The sequence below is a fragment of the Cyrtonyx montezumae genome, unplaced genomic scaffold (assembly GCF_038088225.1).
Source record: "Cyrtonyx montezumae isolate F1298 unplaced genomic scaffold, pur_monq_1.0 scaffold_26, whole genome shotgun sequence".
NCBI classification, from domain to species: domain Eukaryota; kingdom Metazoa; phylum Chordata; class Aves; order Galliformes; family Odontophoridae; genus Cyrtonyx; species Cyrtonyx montezumae.
Window position 1 is genome coordinate 4,137,393 of NW_027072003.1, and position 27,407 is coordinate 4,164,799.

Below are 27,407 nucleotides of genomic sequence, written 5' to 3' on the forward strand. Positions count from 1 at the left end.
TGGTCTGAGCTCCTCTGGCCAGACAGAGTGGGTTCCACCTGTCCTTGTCCCCTTCTCTGCTCTCATCTGCTATTTTGGGGTGAGACCAGGAGGAATAGGGCACAGCCCTTCCCTCTGTCATCTCCAGGCAGAGCAGAGGTCCTCTGCTCATCCTCTGTCCCTCTCCTTCATGTTTCTGCTCTCACAGCTCCCACAGGTTGGATTTGGGGTATCAGTGACCCCTCAGGGTTCTGTCCTGTAGCAGCTGGGGGAGGAGGCAGCTCTGTAAGGGCACCCCTGAGCATTCCCAGTGTTGCTGGAGCTCTCAGTGACAGTAATGGGGAATGTGCTGAAGGTAGAATTGCCCCTCTGAGGGAACTCGGGGCTGCCAGCATTGACCTGCACCCCACCGAGGTCAGGGAAGAAGAGGGTGTCGTGATGGTGCCATAAAAAGGGCTGATCACTAATGTGTGCACGTCTCCCCTGTATCGATTGATGGGATGGGGATGCTTTTGCTCACTTCTGGGCAATAGCATCACTTTTTTCCTATAGGAGTGATGGGAACAGCCAGCGTTTATCAAAGCTTATACGGAGTGGATAAAGGAATACTTTTCAGGTTTCCTGGCTGAGCCCACCTGGTTCAGAAGGGTCCTGCTCTGTGTTGCTGTTGCTGGTCCTGTGCCAGTACTGCAATGCTCAGTGCCATTCCTGCTCCATCCTTCCACATCCCATTGGACTTTGGGGTAGGAATCAGGGTGGCTGAAATGCTCTGGGACTTCACCTATCCCAGATTAAGGTGCTTCTGTTCCCCACTGCTGTCCTAGAGATGGGGAGGGGGCAGACAAAGCCCCCCCCCCCCCCGCAGCACTGCAGTAATACTTTCATCCTCTTAGCGAGGGCTGCAGCAATTACATCTTCATTAGCCAAATAGCTTTGTGTTTTTCCCCCCTTCCTCCAGCCCCCTTCTCGTCAAGGCTTTGCACAAGGGAGCAAAGAGCACTTCAGAGCCTGGAGTAGGGACGGGAAATGCAGGGCTCTGCCGGGAGCTGTGGGGTTGGAGGCACCTGGATTAAACCTCAGTGCTCCCATGGGTTTGTTGGGCTGTGGAGGCTTCTCTGTGCTGCGTGCTGTGTCAGTGCTGGATGCCAAGCAGCATCACCTGTGCCCTGGGCACTGCTGAGCTGCCTGCGTGGAGCAGCCACTGCACCTTTATGCCTCAGTTTCCCCAACTGGGAAGGGTGCTGCTGTCTGCACTGAGGCTTTCGAGGTGTTTGGTGAGGGCACTGTGCTCCCGTGAACTTTGCTGCATCCCACCTCCCTTCCCCAGCTCGAGTCCCACCATCATCCTGCCCTGCTGCATCCCACCACAGCTTCTGGGCTGTGCTTTTTGTTGGGAAGGGCTGTGGACACGGATGGAGCAGCAGAGGGAGCAGGACCAGTGGCCAAAAAGCCAATGGGCACGAAGGGCAGGCGTAGCATGAGTTTTGAACAATGTTTTATTATAGGTTTAGTGTTCTCTATACAAAAAAATCCCAGTCTTTTCCTTTTTACAGTGATTCAAAGGAGAAAAAAAAAAACACTATCTGAGTATTTTGACTTCCTTTCATCTCTCATGCAGTCAGTTTATAAGTCCTTATATTAAACGCTTCTTTATTTTTCCTGTAGTCCATAGCTCTTCTTGCTGTAAAGTGTTAATTTTACAGCTTCAGATATACATTTCTCATTGAAACGTGTGGGTTAACGCAAAGGTTTTTTGTTTTTTGCTTTAAAAAAAAGAAAGGCAAATAAATACATAGAATATTTAGACCAACCAGGTGGCTTTACAGAGAGGATGGATGGAGATATATTTACAAATCAAAGAAAAAACGAAACAGTCCGATATTTTTTTTTATTCCTCCCGATGAGAGAGGAAGAAACACACATTTAGAACACTGTGCTGCAAAGGAAGAAGTTAGATTTGTGGGTTTGAGATGGGTTTGGGGTTTGTTGGACAACCAGAGCCCACTTGCAAAGGACACAGACAGGCGATGCTGGGCTGGGGGAGCTGCTGGTGCAGCGGGGCATTGAGTCAGAACCAGAAACTCATGGTTATTCTCTTCAATGAAACAGGTCTTAGTGCAAGAAACAGGAGGTGGGTGGGCTGATTTATTATTATTATTTTTAGGTTTACAAGGTTTGTTTATTGCTTAATTGAAATCGTTTGCTGCTAGGACACAATTAAGCCTGGAACGGTGGATGTTAGGTTGCAGGTTGAGCACACAGCTCTGCTGGGAGCTGCACCGAGGAGGGGTGGGATAGAGGATGGATGGATGGGTGGACAGGCACTGAGGTTGATGGGGCGGGCATGAGATGGATGAGGTACAGAACGGTGGGTGCAGGATGGATGGATGGGGTCTGGGCTGAGAGGATGGGATATGGGATGGATGGAGAGGACCCAGGGCGTATGGATGTGGTACAGAATGGATGAGACAGGCATGGGATGGATGGATGAGATACAGGATGGATGGTGCTAGGATGGATGGATGGGGTGAAAGATGAGTGGATGAGATAAGGAATTGATGAGTTGTAGGATGGATGGATGAGGCTTGCAAGGGATGCTACTGCATGGCTCTGCCCTCACCCCAGCCCCACAGCAGTGTGTTCTGCCTCTTGCCAGCTCCACCCCTGGAAGCAGAAGTGGCCATCCTGCAGGGACTTGGGGACTTTCCTCCGCAACAAGGCAATGCTGTGCAAGGGTGATGTGGGGACAGGCTGTTGGTGTTTCCAGAGCAGGGCTTCTGGAAGGCTTGTACTATCTCTCAGTGCTTCCTGCAGCACTTCTGTCTCTCGCTGCAACATCACTTCAAGGAAAATAGGAGCAGCCTCAGCATTACACCAAAGCAATAAGCACTCCCTTCTGTCCCATGCCTGTGCTCTATGCTTGGCACCAGTTGGCCGTGTGTGTGTTTGCCCCTGTGTCTGATCCTCACTGAGGATGCATTTTCTGCAAGGAGGCAGTTGGTGTGTGACCTGCTTCGTGAGGTCCTGCAGGGATGTGCACTGCAGGGCCCAGCCCTGGGGCTGGCATGGGGCCCTCCCACACCCTCCCCCATTGGTCCCTGATGAAACTTAAGGGCAATTTGCAAAAACATACAGTATTTTTTTTTTATGACATCTTCTAATTTTTGAGTAAATTTACAGCCATCAGTACGAGCCCACGATAATTACACTGAGCCATTCATTCCTGGGTCCTCATCGCCTTCCTCTCCTGTTTGATCACAAGGAAGATGCTGCTCAGACTGTCAGTGTTTCTGTGAGACCTTTCTGGGGCTCGCTGGGGGCCACAGCGCACTGGGCAAGCACAGAAAAGCTTCAGGATGAATGCTGCCCTGCTTGCAGCATGATGCAGAAAGGTTTGCAAAGAGGTTAACGTCAGGACACAAATACCAGTGTTAATACAAATGGCACATAGCAGACACGTGGCACAGCCTGCCCTGCTGCCAGGACTGATACCTCCCTGAGGGGTGGGGATGCTGTGTGGCACCCGAGCCCCCCAGTTCCCAGAGCAGGAATTGTTTCTCTATAGCAGTGGCTGCAGGTTGCTTTCTCCCCCAAGCTATGCAAACTCAGACAGCTGTGGGCTCAGGAAGCAGCCAGCCCCATAACTGAGAGCTGTGTTAGGTTTGGCTTGATGGGTTTGCTTAAAAACTGAAATGCAACTGTGGGATTGGCTGCGGATGCCCTCCTTTGAGAGACCAAAGGTGGCAGCAGCAGGAGCGGGTCTGTTGCATGAGTGCGTTTACATGGAGGGTAACAGCAGCACACGTGTCCCTGCCCTGTAAGGTGACACTGGGAGAGACCCTGGCAGATGGCTCCTGTGCTGTCCTGGAGCCCCTCAGCTGTAGGGTTGGGGTTAGGGTTAGGTACATGTCACCCGCCTGCTGTCTGCTTGTGTTCTGTTCTCTCCCTTTTGCTCTGTTAATGCTGACCCAGTCCTGGCTCTCCTCCCCAGTGTGCAGGATCATTGTGCCATTAGCAGCTTCAAGAATGTGGCAAAGTACATCTGAGCAATCCCTATTAGTAGTGTTCTCGTTAGCGATATGTCTTCGAAGCAAACCAGCTTGAAAGCTGAAAGAATAATTGCATTAATCCTATTGCATTTAATCCATTAAGCTGAACAAAACCCTCCTCCTTAGGAAAGAAATGAAAGAAAAAAAATCCATCCTAACATCATTCGACGTCTGCAGAACAGTCTGAAGGAATCCGATCTCTCTCAGCGAAGGTACCTTTGGTTTCAAAAGTGCAGGAAGTGGGAGAATACACACAGCGTTGGCCACTAAGACTCTACCCTCTATAGGATCCATGCGTTCCCATCTGGGAGCTGTCCAGCGTCCTACTCCTACTGCTCCGGTGGCTCCGAGGCCATCGCGTCGGGGTGCGAAGCGGGGTGGGGGTTAGTGTCAGTTTGTTAAACGTCCTGGGACGTTGGAAGCTGTGTAAGGCATGTGAAGGAGCACTCCTATCCGAGACACTTTGTTACAGCGTGTTCCCAGGCTGAACGGAAATTGCGTGGGGTTTTGATATGTAAAGAACAGCAGAGGCGAAGTTCCGCACGTGGAAGCGTCTCTCAGGCTGATTGATTGAGGGGGGAAAGGCCACTGTAGGAAATCAGAGTTTAGCTGAGAACTCCCAACCTCGCTGCTGGGGGGGACCATGGTGTCCCACTGCTGTTCCCAGGGGACACGTGTCCCTGCTGGAGCAGTGTGCAAGGCGATGGTGGGGGTCCCACACCCACTCCCAGGGGATGTGTCTCAGCCTGACCGGGTGGTTGGTGGCTTTTGTTTTGTTACTCAAAATAAGCGATTTCTGGTCCCCTCATCCCTTGTTCATACTGGTCCTGCTTCCACTCCCTCTTTGCTACATAAGATTTATGGAGTTGCCTTTAAAAGAACACTGGCCTGGTGAGAGGGGGTGGGTATTTCCCCCCAACTTCTTACAAAGCAAAGACTAAAACAAAACGTTTTGCCTGCACTTCCCCAGGCGAGTGATGCTGTGAGCCAGGCTCGGCAAATGAGCAGCTCTTGGGCCATACTGCAGCACATCCCAGCAGCTCCTCATCCTCCTGGGGCTCCCCTGACTTATGGCTGGTGGCCCCTGGGAGTCTGTCCCACGGTGCTGGGGACCTGCACTTCTCAGCTTCAGGTGCTGCTTGGTCTTTCAGGAAGGTTTGGGAGAGGCTGTGGGCAAGGTGCTGCGTGAGGATGGACATCGCTGTAATGCAGTATCACGGCGGTGTTGCCTCTTTTTCTTTTAAACATTTTCAATGGACTTGTTGCCTACTCAGCCCTTTCCCTCCCCCAAATTCTGTTTTTTTTTTTTTTTTCCTGTGTTATCTGGAACCTTCCTATAAATATATATATATATATAAAAAGAATTTTAAACTCCCTCCCAAAAGAACAAAAAGGACACGGGCAGCTGGGTACAGTGCTCCTGCATCCCTCCATCCCCGCGCTTCAGCTCTGATTCTGGCTACAGCTACAACTCACCCATGCCTCGGGAGTCCTTGCCATTTACTTTGTTTGCTAAGGATAAGATGGCATTGGCAGCTACCTGGTCTGCCTGTTTGCTTGGATTAATTTTTTTTTCTATTTTTTTCTATTTTTTTTTCCATTTTTTTTGTGTGTGTCATTGGTTGTTTTTTAATTCGTACGTTGAGTCGGAGGCGGTGGCGGTGGTGGCTGTTTAACCCCCAGCCACTACAAGCCCTGTAGGCTGTTTGTGGTCCCATTGCGTTGCACTATGCTAATGAGTAGATAGCATTGACTGGGGACGTGGCTTCTGAGCTCTCGTTGCCTTCTGTCTCCTCCTTGTCCTTTTTCACTGTGTACTGGCCAATGAAGGAGCCATCCTCGTTGAACTGCCCTTCCCCGCCCTCTCCGTAGTCCACCAAGCTGTCGTCACTCTCCTGCTGCTTTATCGTGCCATCCAGGGATGTCTGGCTGTTGGGCAGTGGTTTGTTGTCTTCATCACTGGTAGACAGATAGACAAAATGAGGGTTGAAACTGAGGCTCACAAGGGATAAAAGCCAAGGGCTGGATATTCAAAAATAAATCCAGTGTGTGACTGTGCTGAGCTGTCGGTGCAGGAGGAAGGCTCTGAGTGCAGGCAGTGGGTCATGGGGTGCCTGGTACGAAACCAAGGTGGGCACACGGCCCCTGTGAAGGAAGCCCATGGGTGGGTTTTGTGCTGTGGTTGGGATTTCGGATAGCCCAGCCTCAGTGGGTTTTGGTTTTAGAAAGCAATTTTATAGAAGAATCACAGAATATCTCAAGTTGGGAGGGAACCGTAAGGATCACGGAGTCCAACTCCAGACTGGATGTAAGACCACCCAAAAGTCAGAACGCTCGTCTGAGAGCACTGTCCAGATGCTTCTTGAACTACTTATATGCCATTTGTTGCTCAGAGCAGTCCAACTGGATATACATGATAAATATCCTTCCCTTGCCATTGCTCATATCCTTTCCTTCTCCCTGTGTTTTAGCCAACCTTGGTGTAACCTTGGTTTAGTGATGTTTGTTCCCAGCTTTCCTTGTGAAAACACACACTGTTTTAGACAGCTCCATGCAATGGGGAAAACTCAAAAGCACTGCGAGAGGGCATGTACAGGATGCCAAGTTCTGTGCAGCTCCCAAAACTCATGGGAGTTTACCTTTCCAAGCTCATTTCTGAGCATCTAAGCTTGTTTGCTCAATTCTTTATCCTTTTCTCTTTTTCACTGGGAAGATTAAGCCAGGTCACTGAAAAATAAATCGTCTGACCCACAGGAAAAAACAATCTTTTAGAGAAACCTTTTAACAAGAAATGGGGGAAAAGCTGTTTTCTCTCTGGAGGGCGAGGACTGGTACCTCATAAATAAAGATAGTATTGCATTGAGGACGAGAGGATTGCTATATATAAAAATTAATTTTCATATCAGCTAGTCATTAGATCATATTTGAGCTTACATTCAGCATGCAAATTGTGTAATACAGCTAAGGAGATCACTTACGTACCTTGAGCATTTTTCCTCCCTCCCACTCCTGTCTCTATTTATTTTGGTTTGGTTTAGTCCCGCACCCAGCAGGCTCGCTCCCCCGTCTGGCAGTCCACTCTGTTCTTGACTTTTATTAAAATTGATAAAAAATATGGGGCTATTTCAAAGCTGTACACGCAGAGTCATCCATCAAAAAAATGACTCAGCCTATTTTTTTCATTTGTTTGCTTTTTTGGAAAAACGACCTCCTGCAGCCTCTTGAGTTCTGGGGCCATTTTTCATTAAAACAGCATCTCGGGACTCGCCCTTGGGGGGAGGCAGCATCCACACTGCAGTGCGTGGTCCTGGCGAGTGGAGCAGGGAACACTTCACTTAGGCCAAGGAGATAAACCCTCCTTAGTGATGGGAGTGGCCAGGGGGAGGCGTTGCATCTCTCTGTGCCACTTAATGGCATCAACTGTGTGCAGTGGGAGAAGAATTTGGTGTCCCACGGCACAACCAGCAGCTTTGTTCCGCGTTTCCTTCCATCAGCGCTTTGTGAATTAAGCAATAATACAAAACCAATGTTCCAGGCCTTTGTGTTAACTTGGCATCTCAATAAATAATAACTTGTTAGCTTCGTAAGTGGCTCCTTTCTAGGGGGAAGAGAATTCAGTCTGCGAGCAAGACCGGCTGTTAGAAAGCCCAATTAACGTCAAGTAGAGAGTGGTAAAACCCAGATCCTTTTATCTGAAATACTCTTTCCCAAGATTTGGGGTGGGTTGGGTTGAACTTGGATCTAGAGCCAGGTTTTCCCAAAGGTGGGCTCTGCAGTGCCGAGCTCCTCGGCAGTGCATTTCCCGTGCCTGCCCTGGTTTTACCTCTCTCCAACACTGCTCATCCTGTTAGTACATTAGGAGGGCGAAGCAGATACTCATCAGCACGCTGATGCGCTCTAACCCTGTTAACATGGATTTCTATGGGATTTGCTGATGGGTGCATTAGAGAAGCAGAGCACCCAGCTCGAGTCCATTGAGGAAATGCCATCCTGAGTGGCATAAATCACTGGGAAGAGGGGAGGCTGGAGCCAGGGGGAGGGTGCTGAGAGGTGATGCAGAGGATCCAGCCCTTCTGCTCATGTCTGTTGTCAGCATCCCCAGGTCCCACTACGCGTAAAGGGGCCAGTTTGGGATGGGGGGGTGATGTGGCTGGTGATGCCCATGGAGCATCTCCAAGCAAAATGCATCGATGGGAAAGGGGGGTACCCCCGACCCCAGTGAGAGGTAGAAGGGTCAAGTTTAACATTAGGTGTTAGGTGGAGGCAGGTGTGTGGGGATGGGATGGGGAGGGGAGGGGCTTTCAGCTATGAAAGAAACAAATTGCAGAAAGGAATAATTAAAAAAAGAAAAAAGAAAAAAAAAGCTAAATGTGCTGGAGTTCTGGCAGCACGTGGTCCTACCTTTCAAGAGACCTTCATGGTCCATGTGGATAGACCAGGTGAAAAGGAGAAGAAAGAATGGGAATAAAACAGAGAGAAGCAGAAAGAGCCTGATCAGAGAGAGATATGATGAGGTATGCATTTACAGGGGCAGTGCTAAAATCGAAACAAAAAGTCACTGCATTCCTCGTGGAGCTCATTGCCTCGTTATACCAAATGGAGCCAGTGGAATTGTTCAGAGCTGGAGGAGTCCCATCCCTGGGAAAACCGATCCAGGAGAGCACAGATGGCAGAGGCTGGGATGCTTGTGTTGGACCGATGGCCAGGCACAAGCTGCGGGGGACAAATGCCATGCTGGGCGACAAACAACATGCTGGCCAGGGGTTGGGTGAAGGGACCATTCAGTGTCCCCTCCATCCCTTTGCTGGACTTCCATGCTGATGTTACATCAGTGCATAGTGATGTCAACAGATAACCCTACGCCTCCCCATGCTGCTCCATTCTCCTCTTGCTGGACTGGGGGCAGCTCTGTGTCTCCTGACCTGGTTGCTGCTGCCCACAGTGCATGGAGGTGTGCCACCAGATCCCAGACTGAACCAGAGCTGCATGGAGCCCAGGAGGTAAAACCAGTTAACTTTTCCTTCCCAGCAGCCCGGGTTTCCGGTCGATTCCCCCACGTGCAGCTTTTAAACATTTGGTATAATGAGGCACAGTCACTGGCACAGAACACTGTCCAAGGATAATGGTCTCCTGCTTTGAAAATAAGCTTCTCAGCTTAGCCTCTGCCCAGGAAAACCATTATTCTGTTAGTGGAACAGAAAGATGTGACAGTATCTCTTAATTATAGGCTGCAGAGATTTGAAAGTTGCATGCACAGGGCATTAAGGACGTGAGATATGATGAGAGCATATCAGACATGCTATGTGGAGGTGGGGAAGGAAACCAATGAAGAACTCACGTCAGCTCAGATCCTGTCCTTGCTTGAAATACTAATTGCTACCCTCCTTGAGCCTAGCATTGCAATCATTTTGAATCTTAATCAGCCAACAGCATTACGTATCAATCCTTCAAGTTCACCTTCCTTTCTGCCTCCTTGAGAGAACCTCCTACCACTTCTGTTCCTGATGGAGGGGCAGAGTTCAGGGTCTGGTTTGTTATTCCTCTGGTTGCTTTTTTTCACATCTAGTTGATGGGATGCTGATGGAAAATGCAGGAGCATCGTGGGGCTTGGTATGAAGACTGCACTCAGGCACACCATCCCCCTTCCCAGCAGGATTTAAGTACAGTATCCCGCTATTACAAGGAGAAATCTTGTCTTGATTTGGTAAACCCATAACTCTCAGAGCAGGGGTCTCATCCGTGCCAGCAATGCTGCAAAAACCTCAGCTCTATGGAGAATGACCCCCCAAAAAACAAAGCAGGACCCTTCCAACTCCTGCACTGCGATCGTTCCTGTGTGAATGATATCTGAGTTCACCCTTGTTGCCCTCCTACTATCTTCTGCATGCTCATGGCTGTGGGGCTGTCAATAAGAAGCTGAGAGTCAGTTAAGCAGGAGTTGCTGCGTGCTAGGATGACCAAAATACGGAAATCAGCAGTAGATTTTCTTGATCAAACTGTTTTTTGTCTGTATTAAATGGCTTTACCCATCACTTGAAGGTGTTGCCCCTGCGTGGTGTGGAGGGCAATAAATGATGGCGACTTTTTCCTTTAGTGCTTACTTGGGTACCCACTGAGGCATATTTGTATTCTCTACCATCCCTACCCAGAAAACTGGGGAGCTTTGGGCTTATGACATCCTTTGGAGAAAAACCTAATGTAGTTACCATACTGCTAACAGTATAAATGCAATGGTATTGAGGAATGCAGTTGTTCTGCTTTCATTTATGCATTGTGTGCAGGCAGATCTATTCATTTCGCTCCCTCTGAAGTCTTTGGTGGAACATGTTTGAGTTGTTACATCTCTCACTGAATTGTAAGTAAATTCTTCCCATCTCAGCTACATCAATTCGTAATGCTAGGAGTGCTGGTAATGACATAGTGTTTAATTAACCCCTGTTTTGAAGTCAGGAGGAAGAACTCCCACCAGACTAATTGGGCTGTGGATCCAGCTCTGATGGAAAGGTGCATTTAAATTCTTTAGCAAAAAAGCAGAGCACGCAGTAGGTGCTCAGAGGGCAAACTGGGTGTACTGTAAAACATCCCTGTCATCTGTCGAGTGTGGGCGATCCAATGAGACCTGACATGTTACCTGCTCCTGCTCCCTGGAGGCAGGCAGCAGTGAGGGCTCTGACACGGCTGTGGGATGCTGATCCCTCTCTGAAATATCCTAGGAGCTCTTCTGGGAGGAAATCAGGGTGCTGATCCTCCCAGAATGTGTTGTTTTGTTTTTGTTTTTTTTTCCTTGAAAGGGGCTGTATGGAGGTTGGGGGAAATCAGAGTGGTTTGGGCAGGATCACTGCTTGGCACTCCAGGGGCTGTTTGAGAAGGGTTTCCCTGGGGACCTTAGAGCAAAGCCTTGCTTGGAAGCCAGGGAGACCACGGGCAAGTGAACCTGCATAATTTCAGGGCTGTTCTTAGCACGACTTTGGGCACATCTTCTTTTATGAGTAGGAAAGAGGCTGAGCTACGGGGTGATGTCCCTGAGATATGCTCAGGATGCTTCAGGACTTCTAGCACCTTCTCCATGTGTGATCTACACTGGGTAAGAGCTATGTCCTGGGTCACAGCATGTCAGCTCAGCCTGGACTGACCCAGCAGCAAACCTTTTCAGCCAACTCCCAGCTCCGGGGCTTTAGGAAATGTTTCCTTTGGCAGAGGACTTGCAGAGAGGAGGCAGGAGGAGAAAGGTGGGAGAAATAACTGAGGAGGCTGCGTGGCACCGTGGGGCTGCAGAGGGGGAGAGCAGTGAGGGCTGTGATGGGGCTGATGGGGGGCGTGGGTCCATGCCAGGGAGCATACCTGTAGTCGAATGAGCCGTCTTCTACGTTCTTGTCTTCAGGATTCAGGTGCTCATCTTTGTTGTCACGCACTGTAAGCAAGCACATCCCCAACATCCCCATCAGCAGGGAAGGTGAACTGCCTGCAGGGTAAAGTGCAGCGGGGCAGCCTTGCAGGCTGCTGCTCCCCAGACCTCCTGCTGCAGTGGCACCAGGGGACCGGCACACAATGGAGAGTGACTTTTCTTAAGTGCTGTCTTTGGTTTGCAAAAATTTAATGAGGTTTGTTGGTTGTTTTTTTTTTTTTTTCTTTTGGTCTGAAAAGGGCTCTTTCTGGATGTGGCTGAGCAGATTTGCAGAGCAGAGGTGGGGTCAGGCAGAGCAGCAGCATCCGGCTCCCTGCACAGCACAGAGTCCTCACCCGCCCTTTAATTAACTAAAACGCTTCCCACTAATAACAGTGTTCCCACTATGGAAGAAGGAAAGCGCTTGAAATCATGAGCATGTATCAGAGCAGCGGTTTGATTGCCTCTGGAGCCTTGGAGATATTTACAGCACAAAGGATCGCCCCACAGCCCTCATACCTGGGTATTTCCCTCCTCTGCTCCTCTTAATGAAGCAAACAATCAGCAGAATGAGGACCAGGAGAGCGATGGCACACATCAGCCCGATGAACCAGCCCTGGGTCGCGATGTCCACGTGGTTCTTGGTGTAAGCTGGGAGGAAAACGGAGAAAGGAAAAAGCTCTAAGAGGAAACCTGGACAGGGGGGAAAAACAGATGACCAGTAGGACTCAGTCCACGCTATCTGTAGCACTGCATTTCTACGTGTGTGGGTTTTTTTTTTCCAGGTTATCTGATGCCGTAGCACAGGGATCTGTGGCTTTTTTTAATGGTGGGTCATTTTAGCAGGAGCTACAAACAGCAAAGGGTCACAGCGTAAAGGAAAACCTAGCAGAGTCTGGTGAGAAAAAAGGCATTGAAAATAATGGCAAAAGAAGCTGGCTAACAGATTTGAACTTGCAATTCCTGTGCCTGAAAGCAGCCCTAGAGGTCTGGGATCTAGGTGCCCAAAGGTAAAGATGGCAGTCCTGGCGTGCGTAGCTTGGCCAACATATGAGCAAGCAGCAGGTGCAGAGCCCTGGGAGGTCACAGAATCACAGCTTGGGTTGGGAAGACCTTAAACATGATTGAGCTCCAACGCCCTACCAGGGACAGAGTTATCAACCACTAGATCCTCAGGGAACATCCTGGGTTTGTGAGACCTGGTTTGGGAGCGCTGGGATGTCGTGGTACCACGGTCTGGCGATGCTGCTGGGTGTGACACTGAGCCAGGAGAGGTGTCCTGCTCCTGCAGCCGTGCCCTGCCGTGCTGCGTGCAGTGCCCGTGCGCGGTCAGACTGACACAGCTGTCTCCTATAAATAGCAACGAGCTGCCATTCTTGGGCTCTCGTTGACACACCGCGTGGTATTCAGCAAGACAGAGCAGAGGAGAAAATAACCTTCAGCGCAGCAGGGGGCTGAGAGCAGCCAGGCTGCGGAGCAAACAGAGAGGTGTTCCCAGAGCAAGGATGCTCGGAGCTGGTCGGGATCAAAACAGCTGCTTAGTGGGGGGTTTGCCCCAAATAGGAAGGATGGAGCATCTTTTGTGCCAGAAAAGCAATCTGAAATGGGATTGCTGTTGCTGCTCCCTGATATTGGCACTGTGGAGTTCTAGGGAGGGATGCGCTGCTGCTTCCAGACTTTGCCTCGTTTAATTACATGAGTCAACTCCAGCCAACAAGACCTGGGAGGCAGCACAGGCAACTGTCTTGTGGAGAAGCCTTGAAATAATTGGATTTAAATCCACCATCCTCTGCACAAGGAGCAGTAACAGAGAGTGAGCCCTTGGACAGCACACTCAGTACGCTTCCTATTATTCCTTCCAAACTCATTCTTTCCAAACTGACTTGAGATAACAGGTGCTTTCCTTAAGATGAAATCTGAGCCACGCTGTTAGCAGATAATTGCAGCCAAACCACGACACAAGGAAATCGCAGATAAAAGAGGAGAATGAGATTGACAAGAAAGTACCATTTGTTAAAGAAACGATGTTGGATGCAGAACACTTGGCATTGCTGTTTTTGGTGGGAGGGTGCTGCCTTGGCTCTCTTTTGCTGCTTTTTCCTTTCATTCTGCCAGATTCGGTGTTTAAAACAACCTGAGCTGCGTAGATGGACTGTTTGTAGTCGAGAGAATGAGATTAGAACAGAGAGGAGCTGAGAATTGGATTCAGTTAACTCAAGTGCTCAAGGAGGAAAGAGAAACAAAGCTCCGCTGGAGAGATTTGAAATGGGAGGAGGTGGTTTTAGCAACCCTGGTGGGATGGGGTTTGTGCAGGAAGCTGTGCTAAGGGAGAATGAAGGGGTCTTCAAAGAGTGCTCCCAAGGGGAGAGCATGCTGACCAGAGCTGAGCTGTGCACGGAGGGGATCCTGCAGCAGGACTGTGGCACTGCGTGCCACAAAGGTAGGGGTGTCATTGCCATCCTTCCCAAAAAAGCAACACGTGCCGACAAATCATAGTCACAGCAATCATGTTTTTGGAGTAAACGAGTGACTGTCATTGCAGCATTTGGAAAGAGAAAGGGGTAAGCACACGGCTGTCAGAGGGAGTGTTCTGATTTCTGTTAATGTAAGGCCAACGCCAAGGGTAAATAGTGGCAAGCAGCTGTGGCATCGAGCAGGTATTGATCTGAAATGCAACTGCAGTGGCTTTTTCTTTTTTTAAAGAAAAGTAATTATAATCTTGTGGCAGAAAATGTGCTACCCAACAGTTGTGGTTTATACGCCGATAGCAAAGCTGACTGTATTCCGACAGCAGACCAGCAAAATTTATGTCACGTTTGTAAAGCAGACAGTTGGGTGTGTGAAGCCCAGCTAGCTGCAGTCCTGCACAGATCCCTTTGCATTAAGCTATATTTGTAGTTTAAATGCCATTTACTATTGGAAAGAGCTCTTCTGGGATATTGAGCTGTCAAGTTAGGCAGAAGAGAAGGCGTGGTGCGCGCGGACCACTTATTTATCTGCATTTGATCTAAAGAACAGCTATTTGGCAAACATTACAACCAACAAGTAAAATGAACAGGGCTCTCTCTGATCACCAGCATTCCTGCAGCATGTGATTGTCAGCGGGGGCTGAGCACTCGTCTCAGCAGAATCTTGCAGTGAAAAACAGACAGGGATGGAGCTGTGGGGACAGAGTTGGGTGGTCCCTGTGCATTGTCTCAGTAATAGCAGTAGAAACCCATAAATTACAGCAGGTAGCCATGCCAGCACCAATCAGCCAAGGATGCGACCTCTTGCTCTAACGATTTCCTGCCCCGTGGTGCTGGTGGTCCTCCATCCTAACACCCAAAGTGGGAGAAAAGCAGCAAGAGAAGAGAAGAGACGGGTCCGAGCTGAGAAGCAGTGATGCATAACGGTTCTGTGTGGTACAGGTGAGGGGGCTGCAGCCTGGGGGCAGAACCTGGGGATGCTGCACATCCTCATGGAGAGGTGCACCGTGCTGCTGTGCCCAAGGCAATATCAATGTAGGGTAGTGTTAGACACTCAGGGTTACCGACAGCTGCCCTCTGTCCCTGCCTGGCACATCAGGGAATTATTTGATGGAGTAATGCCTTGCTAGCACTTGGCCTGTAGGCGTATGGCGTAAGGTGGGAAGAGCTGCTCCTGCTGCAGCCTTCCTTTGCTGGGAACGAACAATTTGCTCCTGAGCAAAGAGACGGCTTTCACGCTTGAGCTCTCCATCACGCTGCTGGATCTCAGCAAAGCAATCTCAGTTCTCTGAAATCTCAGCCTCTACCTACTGCAGCGTGGGCTGCTCCGGTGCTGCTCGCTCCATGGCTGTGCAGAGCTGAGCCCTCCACTTGGACAGCATTGCGCACAGATTCCTACGGCACAACCCACGAGCGGACACAAAGGGAAGCACAGGCGTCATGATTTACTGACACTCATCGAGCGTCAACAGGGATGCTTTAGAAATGCATAAAGCCTGATTGAGTGCCTGTGGAAGTCAGTAAGGCTCCTTCTGTGGCATTCAGTGGGCAGTGTAGGAAGCCCATAATTAGGAAGCTCTAAAAATCACTGAGGTGATAAGCCTGGAAAATTGCTTGTGCAATTAAATGCAAAGTTGCCGAGGGAACATACCTTGCCTTTCACCGAGCTGGAGAGCCATTGCCCACACCATGCGTGCCTCTGGCCATGGTGCTGCCCCGACCCATGCTCGGGCGCAGTGCCTCAGGGTGCATGCACGTGCTCCTCGCCCTGGTTCACCCTTCCTCGTGCAATGCAACAAGGATGCTCTGGTGGCTCTTAAATAAGGGCAGGGTTGTGCTTGTCCCCCTCCCTCCACCACGCCGGTGCCACCCGCGGGGACGCAGTGACATGCCACGCACACGCAGCCCCGCTCACCTGAGCTGGTGGTAAAGGTTATGTACGAGTGCTCACTGGGGCTAGACCATGTGGGGAACACCCACAGCTTGTACACCATCCCCGGCGTCAGATTGGCCAGCTGCACAGAGGAGGGGGTCTGAGCTTTAACGGGGATAGATTTCTCTGTCTTGTTACCTGAGAAACAGAAACCGCACATCAAAGCCAGCCGCGGGAGGTGGCAGTGCTGGCCTGAGCCACCAAGTAGAAATAATACAGCGTGGTGGTCAGAGGGCTATGAGCATTGTCATGATTATCTCTCAAACAGAAGGAAAACAGCGAGGCAGGGAGGTGGTTTGCTGCACCCCTGCTTGCTGTGCTTAAGAAAAGAAAAAAGCCACAAAAAAAAAAACCAAAAAAAACCAAAAAAAAAAAAAAACCAACCACACTGATAGCTGTTCAGATCTCTCCCTGCTCTTAAGACCTGACAGATGCTTTATCTGCCCAGCCACAGGTCTGGGTGTTTGAGTATTTAAAACCTTAAACCTCTGTCTAAGCTTTGCCTGGTCCCATTCAGCTGTTGTGCAGCAGAGTGGGGTAAAGGAGCAGTTCCTGTGCTTACCATTCTGCCTGCATGTTAAGGATGCTTTCTTTGAGCTGAACATTGCAGCCCAGCTGGGCTGGGAGGGGGTGAGTTGAGAGCTGGGATATTTGGCCTTTAGGGTTTGGACATCCAATGTGTATCCCCAGTTGTGGAAGGGGGAAAATGGTCTCCTTCCCCGTTGTGATAACGAAGGCAGCAGAGCGAAAGCGGGCACTGGTGGTGCCTCCCAAGCTGGTTTAAGTAAGCAGCAACGTCAACTCTCAGTGTGTGACCAGAAGTGATTTGCTGCTGATGGCTGTGTGCAGTTGGTTTGTTTTTAAGTGCCAATTCAAGATCGATGTGCCATACAATAAGGCTGAAATGGCTGGGAAATAAAGTCAGAGATAAGCAGCGTTCATTGCTGCCTATCTACAAGAAATCCAAACCGGTAAACGTCTGTTCTAAATGAGCACTAAAAGCAGATATACTGGCCTGAATTTTCCAGACCACGGACAGCCTTACAAGTGCAAGAGACAAAGTTATCCGATACGACAGGAGGTTTGGGGTCAGAGATGATTCTGCCAGCTCCAGGTTCAGCAAGCCCTGCTCTGGAGGGGTATATCCCCGCCCTCCAATTTGTGTAGATCTTGTTTGTTTTCTATGAAAGATTTGTCCCCTTATATGTACGTGCCAGTATATATTTTTCAAGTCTCTTTATGCTGAGGCTACATATAGCCCAGCTCCACAAACCCAGCAAAACAGCTGTGCTCGTTGGTGGTTCGTGAGCATGAACAGCTCACAGCCATGAGTGCATGGAATGCACAGTAATTAAGACTAGCAATTGCAGCCTTGGGAGCTGGCAGAATCTCCAGTGGCATTACCACCCTATAGATTCCCCACGCGATCTGATGCTTACTGGTGATATACTTAACCACAAAGTCAGTTCCTGCAGAGTAATTGTGGCTCCAGGTGATGTTTGCCCAGTTACTATTAGCCCAAGCTCTTATGTCCCATATGGACGATCCATTGGTGGCTGGTGGATAGGTTAGAACAGGAGTTAGTATTTTGGATTACACCGAAACGAGAGCTCACCTAGCATCCAGGGTTGGTAAAATCTCATCAAATCATTCCTAAAATTAATCCTTCAATCTTAACCTATGAGTGCACCTGAGGACGTAGTTGTTTCCTACAAGAACCTTAACTTCAAAACATTGGAAGAAGTTTAGTAACGGTATCTCGTGGCATGTTGGGATTTAAGTCCAACTGCGCTCAGTTTATCTCAGATATTTTGGCTTTTGTGGCAGTTCTGTGTGGATTTCGGTCCATAGGAAAATCTCCTGGCTAAACTCATGCCTAAACCGATGCGGGAGATCCACGCATGAGCACACACAGCCACACTGCCACAGCTGGGAGCAAACGCTTTCATCTGACTGGGGCTAAGACAGCCAGTGGGGCAATGAAGTCACTCGTTTCTGATTTTGAAGCTGAGGATTGTCGACATTGCTTTGGAGAGTGGATGAACTTCTATTCCTGGTGAAGTGGAGCTAATCCACTGTTTAGCATGCGTGCATGTCCCATCAGATGCATCACACCTCCGTTTTGCTATTAATATTGTTTACTAGGGGGTGCAGCTCTGGTTTTGAGTTGACAAAGCACAGATGAGCACCTTCCATCCCTGCAACAGCGGTGAGGCTTTTGGAAAAGGGGTTGGAGCCCATGGCGGGGCAGTGGGGGTCTCTGTCTGCCCTCATTAGGACTGAGCTCTGGGGTCATAACCCTGGGGCCACTTGGGACTCTGCTCCTCTGCCTCCTTTCCTCCCATTTCCTCACCAACTCATAACCTGGTCTCAGTAAGCAGTTTCCCACTTACTCGCTGCATTGTGACCATGTTCTGGGAGTGATCTTGTGAACCTGCTTCATTGCTAAGGACTCATACATAGTGCTGAAGTTGCACCTTGCTATCTTGCACCAGTTTTTAAACTGGTTTTGTTAGGGCAGCACAGCTCCGTGCCTGCATTCCCTTTGTGTGTGGCTGTGGATCTGTCCCTGGAAAGGCTGCATGCCACGAGCCAGAGCATGAAACTGTGTTTACTCAGTCAGGATGGCATGCTTAAAGAGCAAACTAGTGCAGAGGAGGAAATGTGCTGTGGGTTCTCAGATCTCTCACTGGAGAGGGCCTCTCAGATGGACCCAGGGCCTCCCAGCGCGTGCTGGGTGATGGGTTTAACCATCTTGAACTGAATTTAGGCATAAAATGGTCTCGAAGTAAACCAGTGTCAAGTTTAATATTCATTGCTGTGGTCTCCTTCTCCTCTTTTAAGAGTAAACAGAGAGCTCAGTAGCTTTTGTGTTTGCATTTGGGAGTGCATCCTATCCAGCTACACGGCTACGTTCCTTTGGCTGTGCTCCCTTCTGCTTGATTCATTTTGGAACAACCCAAATATAACCACCCATCGTTTATTAACCAGAGAGCCCATCACTGCAGTGTCCTTAAAAGCAAGGCTCAGAGGGATAACTCTCCCCGTATAAAGTAGAGGATATGTGGTTTGATCACCCTGCTCTGCCTGGCTGCACGATGGCTGCGTGGTGAGCTGGGTAACACCTGGAGCACAGCTGTACCTTTAGCCACCTGCCCAGGCTCCCCGTGGGCTATGACCAGGCTATGCTGCAGAGAGCAGAACCACACACCAAAAGACACCTATGAGCTGTGACAGCTCTCTTTGCTAACAGCTGATGTGCTAAATTCGAAGCGACATCTTCTATAATAGCAGCAGAACCCCTTTTTAAGGACAATCAAGGTAAGATAATACTTGGTAGGGTCTTCCACCTCCTTCCCAACCCTGATTCAGCATCACGACACCCCAAGGAGAGCCACATTATCCCCTTTGTGGGCAGAGGGACCCCCAAATCACCCTGTACCACCTCTGGCTCCTTGCAACGCCATTCCCGAAGCACAGAATGCCTTCTTCTGTGCCCATTATAACTCCTCTCCCTGAGCAAGAAGCGAGAAAGGTCCCGGTAGGGTTAGAAGGGTTAGAGGAAAAGGAAAGCTCAGTACCCAGCTCCTGTTTTGTGGTGGCTGCTGCAGCCCTCTCTGCAGTTGTTGTAGTGCTTGCGACGGTGCTGGCAGCTGTAGTGGTTGTAGTAGTAGTGGTGGTGGTGGTAGGGATGGCAGTAGTAGGGATTTCAGTAGGAGGGGGTTCAGTAGTAGGGGTGGCCGTGGTGGTAGTGGTGGCAGTTGTGGCTGCTGGAGTTAGTTCGGTTGTAGGTGGAGGCAACCAGGTCGTGGCTGGCAGAGGGAAAGGCAGACACTGGCTGTCAAGATGTGGTTATGGCTCCCGGGGCTCCCACACAGCATTCCCAACAGTGAGCAGAGGGGAAGCATCGAGCACAGCATCACACAGCCCCATGGGCCCTTCCCCACCCCAACCGGTGGGAGCAGCATCCAAACTGAGCTCATAGAAAAAAAACCCCATCTGCTGTGGGACAGGGGAGCCCCAGTTCGATGAGTTTGCTGGCCCCTGAACTACACCTCAGTGTTGTACAGCTGCCCTGCAGCTCCTCAGCTCCTCCCTTCTTGCAGCTCTGTGTACTGGTCCTGCAGGAGGGTGATGAAGCAGCCTTAGTGTTAACGTGGGTGCAGCTCTTTGGTGAGTGATGAGCGCTGCTTTTCCATCACTGCTCCTCAAAATTGGCATTCAATTTTGGACAGACCTTAAACTTTCCAAATGAGAAGTTGGTGCAGTTTGCTTTCTAACTAACCCACATTTGTCTCACCCACACCTCACCTCTGGCGTGAGCAGTAGGGTCAGTGTGCACATTATGTATGCACCCCTCGGTGTGGTTGCAAAAGTTTCTGAATGCCACTAAAGGAAGGGAAGTGGGTTGGGCCAGCTGAGGAGGTAATACAACCTCTTTTTAGCTTGCTGCTGGGTCAGCTCTGTGATCCTCAGTAGCTATGAATGGGACCAGAGCACTCAGCTGGAGCAGGGGGCTGCAGCTGGATTTGCTAATGGGAACACAGAGGGAATTTCCAGAGGAGATAGCAGTGCCACTGGCTAATAGTGTCTGATGGAAAGGGATATTGGAAACCATTGCTGAATGCTCTCAGGTATGAATGAGCATTGCTCTGTAAAGGCGATTTCTGCTGCCTGAAAACCTGCCAGCAGAAAACACAGCTGAGGAGCTGCTTAAACTGCCTGGGGTAAAGGAAATCCCGTGGTGCTTGCATTAAGTTGTATTTACTTACTCTTACTACAGATCAAGGGATTACAAATCCCCATCAGGCAAATGAAAATGGCTGTTGCAAATATCACCCACTAATAAGAATAGTGTGAGGAATGTGCTTTAAAAACCATCCAACAGCAAAGGCAGGGTTGCTTTTTCACCAGCTCAGTCCCAGGTTGGCTCGTATGGGAACGAGCTTCCCTTCAAGCCCACAAACACAGCAGGACAGGGCTGAGAGAATGCAGCTGAGACCCCAGGAGACCCCCCCATCCTCTAAAATCCCAGTGGTCCCCAGGGTCACTGTGGCCACCTCCCTACTTCATGCAGCTGCAGTCAAACCCCATTACCAGCACACACCATGACAGCAAACCCAATGCAACCCATGGCACCCCACGCAGGGACCGACGCAGCCTTGCAGAAGCCTCATGCAGCAGTGCAGCACCGTGTGGGGCAGGAATGGAGCAGCCAACCCCCCCCCACACACACACACAACACTCCAGCATTGTGGAACCTATCCCACCCCAGACAGATGGCAGTGACAGTGTCAGGAGCCAGGCTGGAACGTTGCACAAATCGTTTCTCGTGGGTGAGTGGGGCATAGCAAAGCCCTCCCCTCACCTCAGTTGTGATAGCAGGGGTAGCTGTTCTGCATTGCCTTATCTCACTTCATTACCAAGCTCTGCTTTGCTGTGTCCTGAGTCTGTGGGTTACAAATAAGGTGAGAGCTACGACCATTTTTTGGAAGGTTAAGCAACTGTTGTGGTTACTGTGAATGCAGTTTTGCTGCAATTCCTCCATAGGTTGACAGTTGTCCAAAGTCAACCCGAGCAGTGGAAGCTAGCTATTAGCTAACACAACCTCACTGCGAATCCCTGATTCACAGCAAAGGAAAAGACAACACAGCAGAGCCCCAAGCAATCCCAGCCCACATTGATCCATCACACTGCACCCGATCAGGTCGAGTGCATCACCCAGCACTGCTGCAGTGGCTCTAGCAGCAGGTTGAGTCCTTGTTAAAGCAGGAGGTCAACGAGGGGAGCACATGTGGGCAGCACCGGGCAGGAGGAGGGCAGCCTGGCTCCTGCTGGGCTGTGGGATTTGGTCCTCTCTGCCTCGGGATTCACAGCTGCAGCCTCATTTGTGTTTGAATACAAAATGTATGCAGAGGAAAAGCTCAGCTGGTAGATTTGGGGGAGAGGAGATAAGGGGCATTTGCTAGCCTTTGAAATCTGTCCCCTAATGAGAGCCGAGTTCAGGCTGGGGGGAGGTAAAGATGGCTTTGAGGAAGATCAGAGATCCCTGCCGCCCCAAAAGAAAGGAGATCCCCTGCACAGCCCCGTGCTGCCACCCGGGCAGTGCTCATTGCAGCTGGCACCTCCAGATCTGCTCAACCCAGCTGCTTGGTTTTGCCAGGTGATACTCATCTAGAAATCGTTTGCATCCTTCTGAAAATGCAGGGGTAACGTGTATGGGATATGGCGTTTCTAAGCTTTGATTACTTGAGCACTTTTTACTTTGAGCACTTGATTTTTCTGCATTCCCCACTTCCAGGTGCTGCCAAGAAGGGGCAGCCACATTCCTACTGCAGTGCACCATGATAGATGTTGTTTGAAAGGGAGCTGGCTTCAAATAGCCCCAATATATCCAGAAAAAACCCCAAGTGAAAGCCAGCATATGGCTCCCTACATGGATGAGCTCCTCTTCCTGGAAATACATGTGAGTTAGCTCATAAATCGGCCCCATCTTTGCCACACACTGATTGCTTTTTCTGTCTACAAGATGCATTAGCATTCCTGGTAATGGAGACCAAGGGGCACGGTGGGGAGGAGAAGCTGCTATAATGGACAAGGGATGCAGCAGTCTGGCTGTAGCAATTAAAAGGGTAAGTGATGAGAGAGATGGGTGCAGCAGGAGGGCTGCCAATAGGTTTGCTCTCTTTGCAGGGATACGGCTCCTTAGGGTTGGGAATGGATGGGGGATGCTCAGACTGGGCAAACCTGCAAGGAAAAGGAGCACAGAAGCAAAAAAAGGGGGAATTTAAGGCACAGGAAAGGGGCTTGGAACCGTACTCCATCAGCACGGGGGCTGGGTGAGCAGTTGGCAGGTTTTTGTGTATAGAAAAAAAGGTAATAATAATAATAGCCAAGCCATACTGCTCTTTAATTATTTAAAGGTGCTTTTAATGTGTTGTTAGGCTGCGGTAACAGCTTTCCCTTGGGTGTGTCTACAAAATAATTAGGCTTGGAGAAATTTGATGAATTTTTCATGAATTTGGATGATTAGCCAAATACGTTTTCAGACTACTTCTCCCCCCCCCCTCCCCTGCTCTCCCTCTCCCAGTTTCTGGCAACAGAAGGAGATGGTTAAGTCGTTACCAAAAAGAAAAAGAAAACACGACACAAAAACGCTCCAAATCTGACAGCTATAAGAAATTCAAGAGCAGAAGGAAGCAATTGAATGCCCTCTAAAAGAGAGAGGTCAGCAGTTTTCTGTACCTCTATTGCTGTCCCCTTCCAAAATGAACAATCGGGCCCTTTTTCCTCTGCTCCATCGTTATGGAGCAATGAGAAGGGAACGAACAAATCAGTGTGGTGTTGTGTTGGGTTTTTTTCCCCCAAAAGTCTAAGGCCAATACTCTTACAGTCTCTGATGAAGGGATGGACGCTGGGTATTATGGGATGCACTTTTTGTTGGTGTCATTCATAGCATAAATGAGAGCTCTTTGTGTGCTACCCTTTCCCCAGTGACGACCCCATGAGTGAGGCTTTCCAGGGAAGAAGGACAGTTTTAGTGCCAAGAGCCCACGGCATACAGCCTCCTAGCACAGTTTTAGGCAGCTTTCACTGTGAATCCATAAAATTCACAACATCTAGGTCACTGAGAGGAGAGAAATCTCCTGAGGGAGGTCAAACAGTATTCACTTGAGCGCTGTGTTTGCTGGGAAGGGGAGCAGCATCCCATGACCAACACCAGTACATGGCACAGCCAATCTGGGACCGCTGGGATGAGCCCTAACAAAGAGTGACACTCAGCTCCGTATCAAGATGAGGATTTGTTCTGTATAAAACTACAGCTGCCCCTGCCCTCATCCCTCTTGGAGAAGCACAGCACAGAATGCTGCCCAGTTAGCACTGCTGCTTTGGTTATGGGTTTTCAGCCTTCTTCCAGTGCACACCTATCTTTGCTCCATGCCACTTCTCCTACCAGGAGGTAAAAATAGAGGAACACCCCCTATTCTTCCAGTACGTAATGATCTTATCCTATGCATGGTAGCACCTTCATCTAGCTGCCAGTCGCTCAAGAGTTATTCCTGGGTTGCTACGATGTCAGAAGGATAAAGAGATCACGTTGTGCTTTCAGAGTTCAGCAACATGTGCTGAAAGTAGGAAAGTCCTTCAGAAGAAAACCTGGATTCTTGTGGCCGAGCTAACCTGACTGCAGCAAGTTCAGAGGAGCTCTGCTCCTCTGAGCCAAAAGGTCGTGTCACTTTTCAGCCTCCTGCCAGCCAAAACAGACCCATATGTTACTTCCTAATGTTCATAGCGTGTATATATATAATTTTTTTAAGGAAAAGACAGTAGGAAAAAGATTGGCATCTATTCAGAAAGGAAGAAGTGCAAAATAATACTGAACAGAGACATGACTGCAACAAAGAACAAGGGGGGGGAGAAGGAATATCTATGAGGTAGGGAAGCAAAACCTATGGGTGCACAGAGCAGGTCTTGCACTTGCATCACTTTGGCAGTGTTTGCTATGAAGCTGTTCCTCGTTGGACAGCCCCGTGGACTCAGGGCTGCACACAGCGAAGGCAAAGCACGACCTCTTACAGCACCCTCATGCAGGGCAGCCCCAAAGCTTTTCTGCAGCACTGGTGGGGTGTCTAGGGGGTTGGATGCATCCCCTAGCACTGCCCCTGCTGCTCCTGCTTATAGGGCTGTCACCCTGAGGAAATAGAGCATCTGAGGAGGAGAAGTCCTGACTGCAGCTTCGTAAGATGTGGGTGTCCCCCTTAGGGAAACAAGAAGCTCTGGCAAGGCTTTGCACTGCTGACAGTGGGAATTGGACACTGGATTAATTGGGGTTTGGGTTTTGTTGGAGCAGGTGGATACCCTTTGTCGAGGATAGGTTTTTCTGTGCTTCAATGCTGGTGTAGAAATATGCAACAGAGGGCAAAGCTAGCAATAGCCTCGCATGCAGACATGCACAGCTGTGGCACAAACATTGTCCTTTACCCTTTCAATGGTCACCAGGAGGCAAAAGAGCAGCATGTTCGCTTAACAGGGTGGGCACCACCGATAAAGGTTTCCCTGCATTTCCCAGGGCACACCTGGGCTTTACAACCTTCTCATCAGGGCTCCTTGATTCTCAGTTTTGCTTGCACATCTGGTGCTTGGCTATCATTAATCTGCCTGCAGTGCAACCTGCCTCCTTTCCACGTGCCCAATTTAGCCCCCTGCTGCTTCACCTCCCCATTGAAAGGGTTAATGGAGTGCATGCTTAATTGTCAGCGCACACGAGCGAGCCTTGCCCCATTCCTGTTACCTCCTCTGCTGGTACGGTACCTGGGGTTGGCGTGGCTTCAGAGGGCAGCACCAAGGATAGAGAGGGGAATACGAGGACAGCGTAGAAGAGAAGAGAAAACAAAGGAATAGATAAAACAGCCAGAACACACCAACAGGAGACTCGGACCACTCCACGCAGTCAACGGAGACGTGAGAGAGAGGACATAAAAGCGTTAGCTACAACACGTGGCCCTTCTGTGCAGCAGAGCCCCTTGGAGCCAGACCTGCTCATGGCACACACGCCAGGGCAGGGATCCCAGAGGTGTTGGTTCAGCAGAGCTCTCAGGTGCTTATATCTCATCCCAGCAAGGATGGGTTTTGACACTGAATTTTGCCTTCAGATTTCTGGTGTCGCTCTAAGGTCAGGATTTATCCTCTGCTGTGAGAGTGAGAGCCCTTCACACAGACCAGAGAGCCGTACTCTGTTTGGGTTTCTCAGGTGAATGAGTCTGGCAAGCAGGAAATAACCCCTGAATGTTAATGGGTTTAATTTTCTTACTCTTTTTTTTTTTTAATTACAGATTCTTCTTTCGCAGCAGTGCCACAACATCCAACTCACTTAGAGCTGCTAATTGCACTTACACATCTGCCATCACCAGAACGTGCCTATATTGAATTCTACCTCTGGGTTTCACGTTCTGAGGTCAACCTGTGCTGCATTTCTGTAACTTTGCTTGAGGATCTGACTCTTCCCACTGCCTCACAACAGTACTCCATCCTTCCTCCATGCTGCAGGGGCTGCAGCCCCCAGCACAGAGCCTTACCTTGGCATCCAGGCGTGGTCTGCACCCACTGCTCTCTGATACAAATCAGTTAAGCAATATACCATCACATACCATTACAGTCACTGATGCCACCATCCAGAAACAACCCCAGTACAGCAAATACTTAAGACACAACTAGAACCTCTATCAGCACCAATGCCTTCGATCCAGGCCCTATGCTCCAAGCAGGTTTTTTTCCAGCAAATCTTCTCTTTTAAGCACCAGCTTCCCCCTTCTCATATTTGCCAATGTGCAACTTTGCTGTTTTTATCTTTAGCATATGCAGCCCCATCTCTGATCCTATCGCATTAATTAGTGATGCTGGAGCCCACTGAAGAGTGTCAGGAAGCATTTCATTTCCTCTGGGTCATCAGTAGGAATTGCTTTTCCTACTCAGAGCCATTAGCTGGGGAGGGGGAGATGGAGGAAAGGAGACAAAAACTCCATTAAATCCGAGGGCTAACTAAATCATAGGTCTTTTAGCAAATGCTGAAGAAAGAAAAGAGCCAGCTTTTGTCTCCAGAGTTCCCCCAGGGCTCCTGAACTTTCACTTAGTGTGATGAATGCCTCACAAGGGGCGTTTTATCTCGTTAAGGAGTCTGGGAGCTGTGGCTCTGCAAGGGGGGGGGGGGGGGGGCAGGTCAGTGGCTGGCTGCAGGGTGGTGGCACTGAGGTGCACCTTCTTGCAGTGGTGTAGAAATCATCATCCCCAAATTTGGCTCTTATAGAGGCAGCTGAGATTGTGCCTGGCTGCACCAGTGAGCTTTGAAGAATCACTGAGGTTGGAAAAGAACCTCTGGGATCACCAGATCCAACCCCAACCCCAACCCCCACCACGCCCACTGAATCCCTCAGTGCCACATCTCCATGGTTCTTGAACACCTCCAGGGACAGTGACCACCTCCCTGGCCAATATACCACCACTCTTTCTGAGAAGAAATTGTTCCTAATATCCAAACCAGAAGGGACACATTTCTGGTAATCAAGTAAGAGCACACGGGACCATCTGACCGCAGTAGGTAGCAGATGTACACCAGTTATCTGACACTGGTTGCTCCGGAAATCATTGGCTTCTCTGACCTGTGCTTTTCGGTCAACACTTGTATCATCACCTCCAACCCAAGGCCAGGAGCTGCCCTGCACTCACCTTCATTCAGCAGTGCTGGTGACTCTTCCACTATGACTTCTCCATCTCCCACCTGTGTCCGAGCACGCAGGAAGAATCGATAGCGCGAGATGGGGTCTGTCCTCTGCACGGTGAACCTTGTCTGGTTGGGAGAGAAGTTCTCTACCAGGGTTCTGCCCGTTTTGGATCCGTTAACTGGGGAGGAAAGGCAGGTAGTGGTGGCTTCAGCTTGGCTTCTGCAGCTTGTTACCTGTCCCCAAGGGCAGGACCTGCAGCTGGGGCAGGTATGCCTTGTCTGGGAACACGCTGCTTGGGACATTCAAGGTTGTGGAGGTGCTCAAGGAAAAGCTTAGCACAAGTGCCAAGTGCTCAGACAAAGCTGGGCTCCCCAG

The 27,407-nt window shown here is 49.8% G+C and overlaps 1 protein-coding gene across 8 annotated transcripts in view; it reads right to left on the reverse strand.

Annotated features, from left to right (window-relative positions):
* Positions 1-5,263: 5,263 nt before the first annotated feature.
* The window catches only part of NFASC (neurofascin), a 71,493-nt gene continuing 49,349 nt past the window's right edge, over positions 5,264-27,407 (reverse strand). For 3 of the 8 annotated variants that reach the window (XM_065740454.1, XM_065740453.1, XM_065740459.1), the window contains 5 exons: positions 27,037-27,210; positions 25,126-25,140; positions 11,932-12,063; positions 11,370-11,439; positions 5,264-5,987 (listed from right to left, as the gene is read on the reverse strand). In XM_065740454.1, the coding sequence (XP_065596526.1) occupies positions 5,756-5,987; positions 11,370-11,439; positions 11,932-12,063; positions 25,126-25,140; positions 27,037-27,210 (623 nt within the window). In that variant the 3' untranslated portion in view covers positions 5,264-5,755. Of the gene's footprint in view, positions 5,988-11,369; positions 11,440-11,931; positions 12,064-15,795; positions 15,952-17,252; positions 17,370-19,394; positions 19,626-25,125; positions 25,141-27,036; positions 27,211-27,407 lie in introns of all 8 variants that reach the window. The other 5 variants (XM_065740456.1, XM_065740460.1, XM_065740458.1 and 2 more) reach the window with 3 other exon arrangements.